The sequence below is a fragment of the Caretta caretta genome, chromosome 8 (assembly GCF_965140235.1).
Source record: "Caretta caretta isolate rCarCar2 chromosome 8, rCarCar1.hap1, whole genome shotgun sequence".
NCBI classification, from domain to species: Eukaryota; Metazoa; Chordata; order Testudines; family Cheloniidae; genus Caretta; species Caretta caretta.
The window spans coordinates 80,642,854-80,658,875 of NC_134213.1; the positions used below are offsets into that span (position 1 = coordinate 80,642,854).

Consider the following 16,022-nt stretch of genomic DNA (forward strand, 5'->3'; position numbering starts at 1 on the left):
GATTTTACATTGAGATAACTAATTTCAATTAGCTGTCTCAGAGTAAAAACACACATTTTTCCCCCAAATGAAGACAAAGCTTTTCTCCCATTTTGAAATGCATCCCTAAGGTAGACAAGCCTTAAAGCCCAAGTGGCCTAATTTAAAACAAGATGTATTTAAGAATAAACGGAAGATCAGATTTAAAAAGTTTTCACCACATATCTCTAGTTTTACATGTAACAGGAATTAAGATAGGTAGGTTTATTGTTGTGGTTAGCTGCAGTGTAGTAACTGCCTTACAGTTCTAGAGTTGGATTTCTCCCCTCTCTGTCCAGCCTATCTGAGATCATCCTCTTTGGTTTCCCCTTTCGTAGTTCCGTTATCCTTTACAGGTTTCTGTGATGTTCCTCATGCCCCACTTATGCCAAAGTGGTGTTCCCTGGGATCTGTCCCAAAATTAATTCAGGAATATGTTAAGTGCTGTAGCTAAACTATTTCAATTCCTGTTTTCCAGTCCCCTTTATATCTTATCACCCTCAAATAATCCTTTGGAGATAGGTCAATTAAAATGGGCACTTTCAGTCCACATATGCAATCCCTCTCCCCATCAGAGGAATGTCTGTTGTGAGAAATTATTTTGGGATGCTTATTAACCTTTCTAACTTTTACTCACCCTAACCAAAATTTTTAATGTGGCAAAAAGCTCATTGTCTGCTGCCTCTGAGGCTCTGTCTTGAAGATGAAAAAAGGTTCTTTTTTAAACTGAGTTAGTTGATGTGATGTAAAACATCCCTGACCATCTTTTGTACATACAGTTTAACAACTTTAAATTCCGCTAACAGGATTATAAAGATATTAACCTGTGTCTACAGACAGTGTTAAGGATGTTTCCCTTCACATTAGCTAACTCAAGGTTAAAAAAGCTCCTTTTTATCATGAAGACATACCCTGAGAATTTATTGATACAGAGCTAGTATGGACTTCTCTCTCCAAATTAATTCTGATCTATATCAAATACAAATTACTGAGACATTAAAATAAGTCTGTCACAGTGTGCCACTGAAAATGATCTACTCACTTAAATAAACATGAGTAAGAAACCAGATTTACTTTTTCATTGAGAAAGCTTCAACTACTGGCAGAGATCTTGTATTACAGAATATCCTTGCTTCTGTGACAAAACCGGGGTCGTATTCCTTAAAATAATGCAAATAAAGTTACTTATAGAATAGCAGTGGGAAAGATTTAATGATAACTTTATGGACTGAGTTCCATGCACAGTACTGTATGATGGTTTTTGCAACCAAGCATAATATACTGTATATTGCTGATAGAGTAAAAATTAAAATGGATAATCCATAATTTTTTAGCATGCTCAAAATAAATTATTTGGAAAGTGTATGTTTATCAGCCCTTCGAGTAGTGAGAAGAAAGTATGTTTTTAGTGTCTTGTATTACCATTAATTAGATTGATTTAAAAACCAAATACATAAAGATATGGAACCTAAATATGGAAAAACAACCTATACTTGAGCTACAAACTCAGAATTATAAATAGAAATAAACGAGGCATTAGATGCCTCTTTATTTCAGAGCCAAATTATTATATATTATATGGCAACATTATTTTGTTAAGATTTAAAGTAGCTATCACTTAATTCGGCCAAAACAAGCCCTTAAGAGACTAAGGGCTGTACTTCTCTCAAAATCCACAGATGTTAGAAAGGCTGTAAATGCTAAGTTAATGTTCAACTTTTAACAAATATAAAATCAAGCCCCATCCCAAGCCTCCAGACATTCTGAATTATGCAAAAGTGGAGTTATAATCTAATCTATCTATCATCACAAACAACCTTAATTCTGCCCCCATAGCACCATCCTGAGGGAACTAGAACATCTTAGACAATCTTAACCATCTGTCACACAGGCTCATCTCAATATTGATCAAAAACATTCATAACTTGAGTTTGAAATTCTGGCCCCATGAAGTCAATGGCAACACTTTTATTGACAAGGATAAGTGCAGGGTCCTGCACTTAGGATGGAAGAATCCAATGCACCGCTACAGACTAGGGACCAAATGGCTAGGCAGCAGTTCTGCGGAAAAGGACCTAGGGGTGACAGTGGACGAGAAGCTGGATATGAGTCAACAGTGTGCCCTTGTTGCCAAGAAGGCCAATGGCATTTTGGTATGTATAAGTAGGGGCATAGCGAGCAGATCGAGGGACGTCATCGGTCCCCTCTATTCGACATTGGTGAGGCCTCATCTGGAGTACTGTGTCCAGTTTTGGGCCCCACACTACAAGAAGGATGTGGATAAATTGGAGAGAGTGCAGTGAAGGGCAACAAAAGTGATTAGGGGTCTGGAACACATGACTTATGAGGAGAGGCTGAGGGAACTGGGATTGTTTAGTCTGCAGAAGAGAAGAATGAGGGGGGATTTGATAGCTGCTTTCAAATACCTGAGAGGTGGTTCCAAAGAGGATGGTTCTAGACTATTCTCAGTGGTAGAAGATGACAGGACAAGGAGTAATGGTCTCAAGTTGCAGTGGGGGAGGTTTAGGTTGGATATTAGGAAAAACTTTTTCACTAGGAGGGTGGTGAAACACTGGAATGCGTTACCTAGGGAGGTGGTAGAATCTCCTTCCTTAGAAGTTTTTAAGGTCAGGCTTGACAAAGCCCTGGCTGGGATGATTTAGTTGGGGATTGGTCCTGCTTTGAGCAGGGGGTTGGACTAGATGACCTCTTGAGGTCCCTTCCAACCCTGATATTCTATGATTCTGTGACATTAGCAGGATTTCACCCTTTCGTTTACTGAACCTGTGCATGAAGTTTGGTATGATTTCATATGATTGGCAACTTGTGCTAAATTGAGATGCAGGACTGGAAAGCAATGGATGTCTCAGCTCACGTTGGAGGTGCAGTGGTAGAGTTCTGTGAGTTGTTTGTTAGTGGCTGCATAGAGAATCCTCTTTGCTCATAAAATAGTCTTTAAATTTAAGTTTGTGTTTCAACTGCATATTTTAAATGGGGTATATCATAAATCTATAGCAGATTTTTCTCATCTGTCTGAAACAAATTTACCTTTAGACTTCACTTCTCTTGCAGTGTTTTACAAGTTCTAGTCAATACTTATATGTTAATGTACACATACAGTGTATTATTATGTACATATACTGTTTTTACATTATTTTTAAAAAATCTATTTATTTTCCTCTGTTTGGGAATAAATGTTTTTTTACCATGGAAATATCTTTCACATAAAAGATACACATGAAATCACTAATTCTTTACTAAATCAAATCCATATCCATTTTTGAATGAGTCTTTGCTTCAATAGAGAACAAAAGAGCAAGAAGAGGCATTGACAAGAGAGACACTGTTCATTTTCAATGATATGAGGATCAAGTTCCCAGGAAAAACAGATGAAGAGGCAGAATTAATCATAGAAAATGTAAGTATCTATCAATGAGAAAGGTGCATCACAGGACACTTATTGTTTTATATTCAGTCCCTATGAACTTGGGAAAATAAAAAGTGCATCTAATGATTCATGAGCTCCTATGGCCTTCAGCTCATGGAACTCATAAATCAAAGGATTCCAAAAGCTCAGATTTCTACATTCTACCTGACCTTAAAAGAACAACACTGAAATCATTCTTAGGACTTTCTAAAATGTGACAAACATTTATAATTAGGAAGATTAAGTAACTTAAGTTTATAATTGTGGAGGTTTGTCCTGTTAAAGTTCAAACTTTTAAGTAAGCAAAGAAGAATGTTACAATTAATTAATAGTTATGTTTCACAGAATGTGACTATGGATTATGACATGTTTATCACTACCCCTGAATAGGCATGCTAACGAACTCAGAAAGGTATGCAATAAGGTGAAGTAGAAGCCTGAGTACCAGTTCCAGGAATACCATTTGCATTCTTGCTGGCTCCTTCAGTTTGCCAGCTTGGCTTTTCCTTTTATCTAACATTCTTCTGAGCCTTAGTGGTTGGCGTGAAACAAAGAAGGATATGAAAGGAGGTGAAAGAATAAGAGATGAATATTGTGCTTGATGCTAAACAGTAAAGGGGAATCTTAAAAGAAAATAATACCAAATATGAAGAGATGCTGGGAGAGACAAAGTGCAGATGGGAAAAACATTGAAAATGCTGAAGAACAAAGAAATAAACATCAGTTTAAGAAAGGAAAAAAGTAAATAGCGACGTTGTGTTACGCTCTTTCTCTGGCAGAGGTGTAACATACGCATGTTAACATGTCGCAGGTTAAACCAACTGTATCCTGGCTCAGTCAGGGGTCCACTTGCAGGGGAACTGAGCAGCTTTCACTGTTATTGGTAGGGGCTGCCCAGGCTGTTTTCTTTGTTATGATGAAGATGTATGCAAAGCTCTTCCTGACTCCAGACACTATCCATGTGGAAATGTCCACTGCCTTCTGGGCCATGCAAATCCTGAACGGCCATTGATACTGGCTTCATATAGGCCACGTCTATGCTATCCACCGGATCAGTGGGTAGTGATCGATCTATTGGGGATCGATTTATCTCGTCTAGTATAGACGCGATAAATCGATCCCTGATCGCTCTGCTGTCGACTCCGGAACTCCTCCACTGCAAGAGGCGGAAGCGGAGTCGACGGGGGAGCAGTGGCCGTCGATCCCGTGCCGCGAGGATGCGAACTAAGTGGTTCTAAGTCGATCTAAACTAGTCTTGTAGCTGAAGTTGCGTATCTTAGATCGATCCCCACCCCCAGTGTAGACCAGGCCATAGTAATCCAGCCTCTCTGAGAGGGCAAAGATACCCCACAAATGTGCATACCAGAGAGAGATTTCTGAAACAATTTTTTTTAAACTTTTTTTTGGTGGGAAATTTCAAAATTTCCAGTTTTCCTGCTGAAAACAAAAACTTTTTCAAAATTTCTGAATTTCAAACAGAATGGAAATTCTGAGTTTGAACCAGCTCTACTGACTATAGCTCTAGGACTTAATTCCTGTGTGTGACCCAGAAGCACAGGCATGAGACAATCCTTGGTCAGCCTATGGGTAGGGTCCTACCAAATTCACGGCCATGAAAAACATGTCACGGACCGTGAAATCTGGCCTCCCCCCGTGAAATCTAGTCTTTTGTGTGTTTTTACCCTGTATTATACAGATTTCATGGGGAGACCAATGTTTCTCAAACTGCGGATCCTGACCCAAAAGGGAGTTGCAAGGTTATTTGGGGTGGGTGGGAGGGTTGTGTTATTGCCAACCTTACTTCTGCACTGCCTTCAGAGCTGGGCTGCCAGAGAGCAGCAGCTGATGGCTGGGTGCCCAATTCTGAAGGCAGCGCCCCACCAGCAGCAACGCAGAAGTCAGGGTGGCAATACCACACCATGCCACCCTGACTTCTGCACTGCTGCCTTCAGAGCTGGGCAGCCAGAGAGTGGTGGCCGCTGACGGAGGGCCCAGCTCTGCAGGCAGCAGTGCAGAAGTCAGGGTGGCAATACCATACCATGCCAGCGTTACTTCTGTGCTGCTGCTGGCGGCGACACTGCCTTCAGAGCTGGGATCCCAGCCAGCAGTCGCCGCCACGCTCCAGCTGCCCAGCTCTGAAGGCACTGCTGCCACCAGCAGCAGTCCAGAAGTAAGCAGTAGCAGTACCGCAACCCCCCTACAGTAACCTTGCGACCCTGCCACAACTTCTTTTTGGGCCAGGATCCCTACAACTACAACACTGTGAAATTTCAGATTTAAATAGGTGAAATCATGAAATTTACTATTTAAAAAATGCTATGACCATAAAATTGACCAAAATGGACCATGAATTTGGTAGGGCTCTATCTACGGGCCATCTGAAAAACCAAATTCCCTGGTATGTGTGGGGCCTGGCCTAATTCTTGATCACTGAAGAGGAGTGCAAGGCCTGTTACGCCAATTGCTCCCTTTATAGTCTAATTTGAGAGCTCCCTTTGTTGTTTGTGGTGTGTGTGAGTAAGAATGCAAATATTCAGCTTAATAGGCTCCTCTTTTTTTCCTCCTTGGATAAGCTGTGGAATACAGCTGTGAGCCTGAGACTTTTTGAGCCATACGGTTCCTTTAAAACACCGTCACTGACTGTACAGCATAGCTAGTGAAGCACCTGCCTTTCACTTTAAGTGAATCTCTATAACATGGTTGCCATGAGCCTGGTGTCAAATAGGCTGGCCAGAATCTCTGGCTTTGCACCTGGGAAATTGATTGACTTGGGTGATGATACTGGGAAAATTTTTCAAAAGCACTTCAGTGATTTCGGAGCCTGAGTCCTATTGAAAGTCAATGGGACTTAGGCTCCCAAGTGACTTAGATGCTTTTGAAAATGGGTCTCAGGCTCCTATGTTTTTGAAAATTTTACCTATAATGCCTAAACCAGCTTTGAGCCACACTGGCTTTCAGTTGTTCCCAAAGCCTTGTCCAGCGGTCAGTGATTACCAAGGTAAAGGAGTGCCACGTAACTGCCTCCATTCCCCTGGGAGCACCCTTATAATGCGGGTTCAGAAGAGGGTGACATAAGGGCTGCAATAGTGGCTCTGCATCACTGGATCCTCTGGTAGCCAAATCCACCAGCTTTGGGTCTGTTCTAGCTGACCACAGAATCTGGCCCTTCAAAGGAAGTTTTGCCTGGATAGGAACTGAGGCATTTGAATGAACTCATAGGTTTCTCCCCCTAGGCTATTCGTTTTCTAGACTTTGAACTAAAGTAAAATGCTTCAATATTTTTTTCAAAATGTACTCCATCTTGTGGCATATCCTGATATAACATTAAGCATGACAATATGCTTCCTGATTACAAAGTCCCCTGTAAAGCCACTTAGCGAACTTCTATTGGAAAATAAGAATCTCGGGGTTGGAACAGGTCAGATCACAAAGTGATGGTGTGTTAGATGACTTTGAGGCAAAATTGTTAATAGATATTGATCTGGAATACAGGCAAAGGAGCAGAATAGCAAAAAATTAAAGAGATATGTTAATAGTTCATTAATATTTAGATGTAACCAAGGAAAAATAAAAATACATTTTGTATGATTATTAGGAAGAGTATTTTAAAGTTACCTTTAATGACCTGTATGAAGCACAAAACTTCATATTTACTCAAATAAACAATGGTTATATAATATTGAACTCTGTGCCCATCCCAGTGCTTTTGCTTGCAGTGCTAGAATGGCATGATCAGGTAGAACAGAGAATTAATTATTTTTTGCACAAAATGCTGGGATTGTTTTTAAACAATTAAGTATTTTACCAATGTAATATTGTGGCTGGAAATGTCAGATTCCACTCTTTATAGATGTTTGTTTTTATCTTTTGTTTTTCAACTAATTCAGATTATGGATAATTGGAAATACCATAAGACAAATGTGGCTTCATATTGGCTGATAAAACTGGACTCTGTAAAGCAACGAAAGGTGAGTGATGCACACGTCAACCTTTGAAAATACTATTAAGTAGTAAACATGCATTTAGGAGCCTACATATGGATTGAGGTGCCTAATTTTGGGTACCCATTTTTGAGTATCTTAGTGTAGAATTGTATGCATAGTGCCAGGTGTTATTTGGAGTATACCTTGGACAGCTCATGTGTGGTTGCAAGTCAACATGTGGGGGAGAGAGAGGTCTTGCAACTGGAGGGTCAATAATGTGAGCTTGTGGAAAAAATGACTGTTAGAACAGTAAACAGTGGAGAATTATCACTTCTAGTACAAAGACGCGTGTGCAGCAAACTCCTTCTCCCACCCACCAAAAGAAAAGAAGTAAATATAGCTATCAGGTGTCTGAGTTGTCTGAGTCTGAATTTGTCCCTTTGAGTGTAGTATCTTAGCAGATGGCTTGTTAATGACATGGCAGTGAATTGGAGGTAGAGCTACAAAGATTGTAAGCTCAATTGAAGATTACAACATTGTTAACAAAGTGCATGGTAGTTATTCCTCTTCTTTTGCCAAATAGTTTATTCCCACGAAAGATTAGTATTGCTTGTCATGCTTTCTCCAGTTCACAGAAGTAGTCAGTGCTGCTATTGTTTATAGTGTGCTAATGGCTTCATTCTTAATCTCCATTTTTAAAAAATGAACATATTTTAGTCAGTCTCGGCTTTGAAATCCAGTGTCCCTTTTCCTTAAAATAGCTGAAATTTGATTTGGGAATAGGTGAGATGGTGTCAATATATCACTGGACTGGGAGTCAGGAGATTTGGATTCTCTTTCTGCCCTCGAAAAGGACTTGCTGTCTGACTTTGGGCAAGTCACTTAACCTGCTATGTGCCTCAGTTTCCCAATCTATTTTTTTTAAAAAGAAAACAGTGGAAAGCACTTTGCGTAAAATGCTTAATATATAATATGTATTGTTGTTAGGAAGCGTGAAACATCATTATAAAGGAACAGGAAAAATATGTTGTAACCCTGTTTCAAATTGCCCCTACAAAATCTGCAGTCTCATGTTCAATTGTTTAAATCTCTGTAGTTCTGAATACTGCATTAAACTACCTGCTCTGTGTTTGGAACTGGGTACAGACAAGCTGCTATAAAGAAAACTTGTCCATTGTGATGTGATGTAATTGACCATTTGACCTCAAGTTCATACGTTAGATGGAAGATTTATGCATACAGTTTTATAAAACTGGCATAGCTGTATAGAGACACAGACATGATGAGAACTTGATGATGCAGGTTAGCTGTGAACTTAATTACAGGTCTTTTGGAATTATATAAAGTGGCAGCATAAATCCACACTTCTGCAGAGATTTTTTTAAAAAGCATAGAGTGAATGTATTGTAGTAGTAGCAGTCATTGATTGAGACTGAATTATTTTATTATCTGACAGCCACTGATCCCTCTGCTGAGTGCCCTTTGCCAATGATGATCTCTTACATGTTTGTAATGCACTGGGGAGGGTCGTTACCCCAAGATCCAGTGCATAGACCTGTTCCATCCTTCGCATTAGGGGAGCTTGGCTGCCTCACCAGCACTCTTCTCCATCTTTCACCAAACCTGCATAGGCCTCTCTGCTGGTGTGCGGATCTACACAGTTGGAGTGGTGGGTTATAGGAAGAGCAGGAAGATTTGTCATGACCCACAGGTCTCAAACCTGGGCCTGCCAGATTTATGGGAGCAGCCACGCTCCAACCCTCCACCTTGCAGCCTGCTAGTAATAGCTTACCTGAGACTTACAAAGCCCAGCCCCTGCATGAGGCTCCACCCATGAGGTCCAGTTTGTGGAGTCCCAGACTGGCTGATTGGTCTGCTGGCCATATGTAAGCCAGCAGCAGGAACACGAAGCTGTCCAAACAACTGGCTCCACCCTGTTCTGAACTGTGGGGCTTGTGCTTCCTGCACCTGCTTAGGGTTGCTAGTCATCCAGTTTTTGACTGGAACACCTGGTCAAAAAGGGACACTGGTGGCTCCGATCAGCACCGCTGACTGGGCCATTAAGAGTCCGTTTAGCAGCACAGCAGGGATAAGTCTAAGGGACACTGCCCGGCTCCATGCAGCTCCCAGGCTCCCATGTCCTGCCTCTGGCTCCTAGGTGCAAAGGTGGCCAGGGGGCTCTGCATGCTGCCCCCTGCTCCGCAGCTCCCATTGGCTGTGGTTTCTGGACAATGGGAGCTGCGGGGGCAGCGCCTGCAGACGGGGCAGTGCATGGAGGTCCCTGGCCCCTCCCCCTAGGAGCCGGACATGCCAGCCACTTCTGGGAACCGCCTGAGGTAAGTGCCGCCCGAAGCCTGCACCCCCTCCCGCACCCCAACCCTGTGTCCCAGCCCTGTCCCGCACTCAAAGTCCCTCCCAGAGACTGCACCCTCTCCCACACTCTGAACCCCTTGACCCCAGCCCAGAGCCCCCTCCTGCATCCCAAACCCACTCATTCCCAGCCCCGTACCGGAGCTCGCACCTCCAGCCAGAGCCCTCACTCCTCCTTGCATCCCAATCCCCAGCCCTGAGCCTCCTTCCGCACTATGAGCTCTTCATTTCTGGCCCCACCCCGGAGCCCTCACCCGCTCCCGCACTCCAACCCCCTCCCCCAACCCGGTGAAAGTGAGTGAGGGTGGGGGAGAGTGAGTGACGGGGGGGGGGGGATCGAGTGAGTGGGGTTAGGGCCTTGGAGAAGGGGTGGGGGTGGGACAGCAAGCGGGGCAAAGGTGTTTAGTTTTCCGCAATCAGAAAGTTGGCAACCCTAACCCTGCTCCTGCTTGATTTTTCTGGCATTCCAACCTGGCTTGACTCCTGACATCTGACTTGTGGTTCCTGACTTCATTTGTTTCCTGCCCGTGACTCCCTGATATCCTCACCTGCCCTGACTCTGGTTTCTGACTCATGGTTCTGATCTTCAGTTTGTCTCTTGCTTCTGATCTTCCTGTATCCCAACCCAGCTGACTCTTGACTCCTGTCTCATGAGTGCAGACTCTGGCTCTGACTACTAGGTCTGGCTGCGTATGACCTGGTCATGACAAGATTGCACATTATCCCCGCTTCAGTGGAGTGTACAAGAAAAAGATAATGGAACGCAGACCCCAAACTTTGCAATCTTCTCTGAAGTGGAGATCCCTTTGGGGGGAAAAGGTCAGGGTCCCCGGGGCAACTGTAGCTAGGAGGAGTCCTTGATAGCACAGATCTTTTGCACCTAGACTGCTAGGAGTAGAGGGAGGGGAAATCTGCTGGGGGTCAAAGCTGCAGCAGAGATGTGGGTCCCCTGTACGGAACCTTGGGGAGTCTCTTTCATCTATTCCAACAAGGTTATCCCTTTAGAAAAAGGGCAGGGGGGAGGAATCTCCATGAAGGGAAACACTGGCAGAGGGCACAACCCCCTCTTGTGGGCTGAAGGGGGTACTTAGACCTGATATGGCGTCACCACTCCAATATGTTAACAGGTATCTCAGATTGGGAATACTATTTCATTGACCACACAGTTTTCAATTGCCCCTGTTTTGTTTTTTGTTTTTTTTTCTTCTACTACAAGAGTTTCAGCCATCCTGTTTAATTTTAGCTGTGGCTTTATCACTCCAGCTGGTGTTTCCCCTGTAACCGGTGTTTTAAAAAGCATGCTAGTGAGTCCTGTGCTTTCTTTGACTGACGCTTGTGTGGCACCCAGGGCATGTACAGTATGTCAGGATAAGACACTAGATCATTATTAATATAAAATGCAGTACTGAAAATGTGGATTTCTTCATGTGAAGACACCTTTGATGACTCAGGAGAATAATACTACCTGAAGCATTGATATGCTCTTGATATTTTGGCAGCAGGGGAAATGATTTGCTCTACGTTTTTGTACCTTTTTAACCTCAACCCCTTCAAGCAATCAGTTATTCTTAGGGATGTAGTTATACAAATGGCTTCCCTTGGAGATTGACATTGCAGCTAAGGATTTCCAAATGTGACATATGAGCACAAAGCTTTAGTGGAGCTGAGAGCAGAGTGTTTTATATTCTAGCAGGGTGGAGATGGGAGGGAAAAGCAGAAAAAGAATGAGTGTTAGAGAATATTTCTGAAAGTATAAGTATGTAGTTCAAAAGCAGCTCTGCAATTGTATGAAGTTTTAAAACAGAAACTTGGACTCTCTGGCACACGCTCTGGGGTTACTAGGAAATTCCAGAATACGGGAAGGAAATATCCGTCAAATATGCTAGGTTTTCAGTATGTCTATCCCCAACAGGCATATCTTCTTAATGATTTTTCCACCCTTGCTCTGGATAAATACAAACACCTGTATATAGCCATAATCTCTAACATCAAACAGTGATGCGTTGCAAGGACCGTTTAGCAACTGTATTACCTCAGCTTGCACAATTTCTACTGTATCCACTGCTGGCACACTCTCTGTCTTTGACTGCTCAGTTTATTCACCACCTTGTTCTGTTATATCTAGATTTGTTGTGTTAGTGCAAAAGAAAAGAAAGAAAAGAACATTCTCATTCTGCACAGGGAAATTAATTTGGTTGGAGCTAAATGGCTGTGCCCTTGTGCAATGCCTGAAAGTTCTTTAGTTCTTTTTTGGGTGCTGATCCGTAGAAGTATTCTCTGTGGGTCTACATGCACTCCATGTGCCCGAAACCAGAGGACTCTTCAATAGCAATGTTCATTGGTGTAGTAAAAAGACAACGCTCATCTTACCATGGATAAATTCTCTGCTTGGTCACTCCCTTGTCAGGTATCTTAGGGTTTGGATACCATCTTACTTGCTGAGCAGTAGGGGCAGCTCCTTTCAGAAAATCACTTTAACAGGCTTTATTCTATGTGATGCTGTAGGGATTTTGGGGTCTGAACTGCAATATGCTTTTTGGGGTGAAATTTGCCTCTGTTCAGCACAAAGCCTATATAAGTGGTGGGCCACCTGTGGCCCTTCAGGGTAATCTGATTGCGAGCTGTGAGACATTTTGCTGACGTTGACCATCCACAGGCACGCCCCCTCCTGCAGCTCCCAGTGGCCGTGGTTTGCCATTCCCAGCCAATGGGAGCTGCAGGAAGTGGCGGGCCGCAGGGACATGCTGACTGCCATTTCCCGCAGCTCCCATTGGCCAGGAACAGTGAACCACGGCTACTGGGAGCCGTGGGAGCCATGCCTGCAGACGGTCAACATCAGCAACATGTCTTGCAGTCCGCAATCAGATTACCCTGATGGGCCACATGAGGCCCGTGGGCAGCAGGTTGCCCACCACTGGCCTATCTGGTACTTAAATTACGTTCTCAGAAAACATGTTACAGGCAGTATTTAAATAGCCATGATTTAGCCCAGATTCTGTGCTGCAATTCTGCATCAATATATCCACACACAACTCCCATTTAATTCAAGTGTATCGGAGAGCAGAATTGGTCATGTTCTAATGAGGTACTCCCTACTCCATAGTCTACTGGTGTATGTATGCATGGAAGAAAAACCACATGAGACATTGAGCTAAGATGTATACTAGACAGAGGACCAACTTATACACTGTGAGAAAATGTCCAGTTTTCTTCTTTCTCCCCACAAACAATATATGTCCATTACATTTTTAAAAAGCATTTCCTTTTCAAATGTCTCTTAATGCTGATTTTTCTTCAATGCTACGACATACTATTTCCTGCATAAAAGCCAGTCTTACTAAAATAGTGTCTTATGGTTTGATTCTGAGTAGGGCTAAGCACCTGCAACACACACTGAAGTCAGTGTAGACTGTGGGAGCTCAGCTCCTCTCAGGATCATTCTTTTATGAAGTAGATGGTATTCTAAACACGGTAACCCATTTTAAAAGTTTTCAGTATTGCTTAAGATGGTATTAATAATAAGGCTCCTTATCAGCTCTGTGTGTGTGTGTCTCTCCTTTTCTGTTTTTACTTGTTTTTAACAATCTTTTTTACTTGCTAATACTGGAAAAGGTGGGGGGAGAAATACTAATGCAATAAATATGAAAACTTGTTTTGTTTTTGCAAAATGGGTTTGATGGAAAATGATGCCATAGCAAAGTTAGTAAATGAAACAGCTTGTTAAAATTTAGAAGTGATGATGCTATATGATAATTCTCCGTTACCATTTTTTCTGTGTAATGAAAGGACAGATGTTTGATTTTGAGATTTTGTTATATATGCCTATTTTTTTAATGCTTTGATTTGCTTGAAATATTCTTTTCTAGGTTTTGGACATAGTGAGGACAAGTGTTCGTGCTGTTCTGCAACGTGTCTGGAGGGTTTCTGATGCTGAATGTTTACATTTGTACCGTATTTTTAACCGTTTGTTTAATCGCTTACTCTGGAGCCATGGCCAAGGCCTGTGGAACTGTTTCTGTAATTCAGGGTAGGCCTAATAAATTTATTATTGTAATCCTTCTAATAATTTCACAGCTGGCCTAGTTTAATGTTTACTTTCATTCAAGAAATTATTATAATAAATAGAACTGTTTTAAAAACCATTAATCAAAAACGTACCATGTAATTACCTATTAACATAGACCAAGCATTTCAATAATAGGCTAGTACAGTTAGGATCTTAGATCCATATGAAGGTATCTAAAGTAAATGATTTGATTTTTCAGGAATGCTGAGCATCCTGCAGCTCCCATTGATTTCTCTCATTGAGAGACCCTTCTGGCTCAGCACTTTTGAAAATCAGGCCAACTATTTAAGTGACTCTGACGGGGTCTCTGGGGTGCTATCTGGATTGTGGGACCACGGAGCCTCCAAAACCCGCCAACCTGGGGTTTCCCTCACTCTACAAAGCTACTGCACTTACACAGACATCCCCAGGCAGGGACACACCCAACTGAGTTACATGAATGCTTCTCCCACCCACTCATGAAGCTGCAGCCTTGCACCCCAGAACTGTACTCTGTGGCACTGGTCAGAAGCCTGGCCCGTGTCAGCTCCTGACCTAGTTGGCCACTCTGACAAAAGGGTAGTGGATGTGCAACAGCCCTTGATAACCTGAGTTGAGATTGCCTGGGCTCTTCAACCAAACAGGCTTTATATTAGGTAAAATATAAAACAGATTTATTAATTACAGAAAGATGGATTTTAAGTGATTATAAGTGGTAGGCATAAAGGTCAGATATAGTTACCTTAAGAAATAAAAATAGAAACATTCTAAATCCTAAACTTTTAATCTGAACAAGCATTGAATCAAATAGCTTTTCTCACCCTGACAGATGGTACAGGAGGTTACAGTTCCTCAATACATAGACTGGACCATTTTCTAGCCTGTGACCAAACTCCCCAGTTCAAATTCTGTGTCTTGCAGACATGCTTCCAGGTGTTGAGATGTGGGGGGAGAGAGGCCAAGTCATGATGTCACTTCCCCCCTTTTATACTTTCTTCCAGTTTGCTGGAAAGATCCTTGCTGTGAGGAGGGGATCAGGCAGTCGCCATTGATAAAAGCACTCCATTGCAAACATACCTTCTCTAAGGAATCTCTGGGATAGTGGATTCTGTTGTTGATGAGCCATTAATGCTGTCTGGCTATTGATAGCTACTATTTTGTTGTAACTGAAAGGCTGGTTGTGGGTGTTCCCAACCTCACAACATATTTCAGGAACAGAGCTAGCAATACTTCATAACTTCACATACAATGATAGCACATACAATCCAGTAGGATAGTCATGTTCAACAGATCAAGACTTTTAAAATACCTCCTCACAAGGTATACTTTGTACAAAACATATCATAATTATATCACCATGGTGAATATGAGGCTCCAGGGTGTCACTTTGAGGTACAGAGAGTCACAGTGACTTAATCTTAACTTTAGTTGGCCTCTGACAAAAATCCTGGCCTTATCTGTTTGATTCCTAGAATAAAGAAAAGGAGAGTCAAGTAAAGAGTCCTGCTGACATTTTATACCCCAAGTATTCAGCTTCTGTTGTGTGGTTTAGAAATACAGCAGAATTTCTGAGTTGGACTGTATTTGCTCTTCATTACATATCTGAAACAATTATGAGAATGTGAGCATGTGAAAAGTATGAAATTGTGACTCTGATAGGTAAAGAAATGTGTTTTTTGCTTGAAAATTAAGGATGGTTACTGGAAAAGATGCCATGTTTTTAAAATTAAATTAGCCCATTCCCCAGCCCCTGATGCTCATGCAGTTGAAGTCAAAGGACTATTCATGTGAGGAAAGGTCTGCAGGATCAGATCCTATGTATATAACAGAGCAAAATAGGTCAAAGATCTTTTACAGTTTTTTCCCCATAAGGAAGACTATATGTATGAATATGTACCATATATGCTCTCCAGATAAATTTCTTCGTAAGTATATAGCATGAGGTGACTAATGGGATGTTTTTGAGTAGCTTGCAAAAGAGGATTGAAAAAAGATATATTGAAAATGAGCTTCAACAAATATACACATGATGATGATGGGTTTCATATGTACAAAAAGAAATAACTCATTTGTCACTTGTAGGGAATGCTTGCACTACATTTACAAATGTAATAAACCTTACCTGTATTCAACACAATGACAAGAAAAGGGAGGTGGGAAAAAAATAGGATATTAAAAGCAACAGTCCGAGAGTGAGAGATCCTCTGCTGGCATAAATTGGCATAGCTCCATTGATTTC

The 16,022-nt window shown here is 42.0% G+C and overlaps 1 protein-coding gene across 6 annotated transcripts in view; it reads left to right on the forward strand.

Moving 5' to 3' along the window:
- Positions 1–16,022, forward strand: part of TTLL7 (tubulin tyrosine ligase like 7) — a 134,740-nt gene that overhangs the window by 102,796 nt on the left and 15,922 nt on the right. For all 6 annotated transcript variants that reach the window (XR_007358025.2, XR_007358024.2, XM_048861131.2 and 3 more), the window contains 3 exons: positions 3,323–3,436; positions 7,333–7,413; positions 13,605–13,765. Coding sequence is in view for 4 of the 6 variants with exons in the window: in XM_048861131.2 (XP_048717088.2) it covers positions 3,323–3,436; positions 7,333–7,413; positions 13,605–13,765 (356 nt within the window). In the remaining 2 variants the exon portion in view is untranslated. The remainder of the gene's footprint in view (positions 1–3,322; positions 3,437–7,332; positions 7,414–13,604; positions 13,766–16,022) is intronic.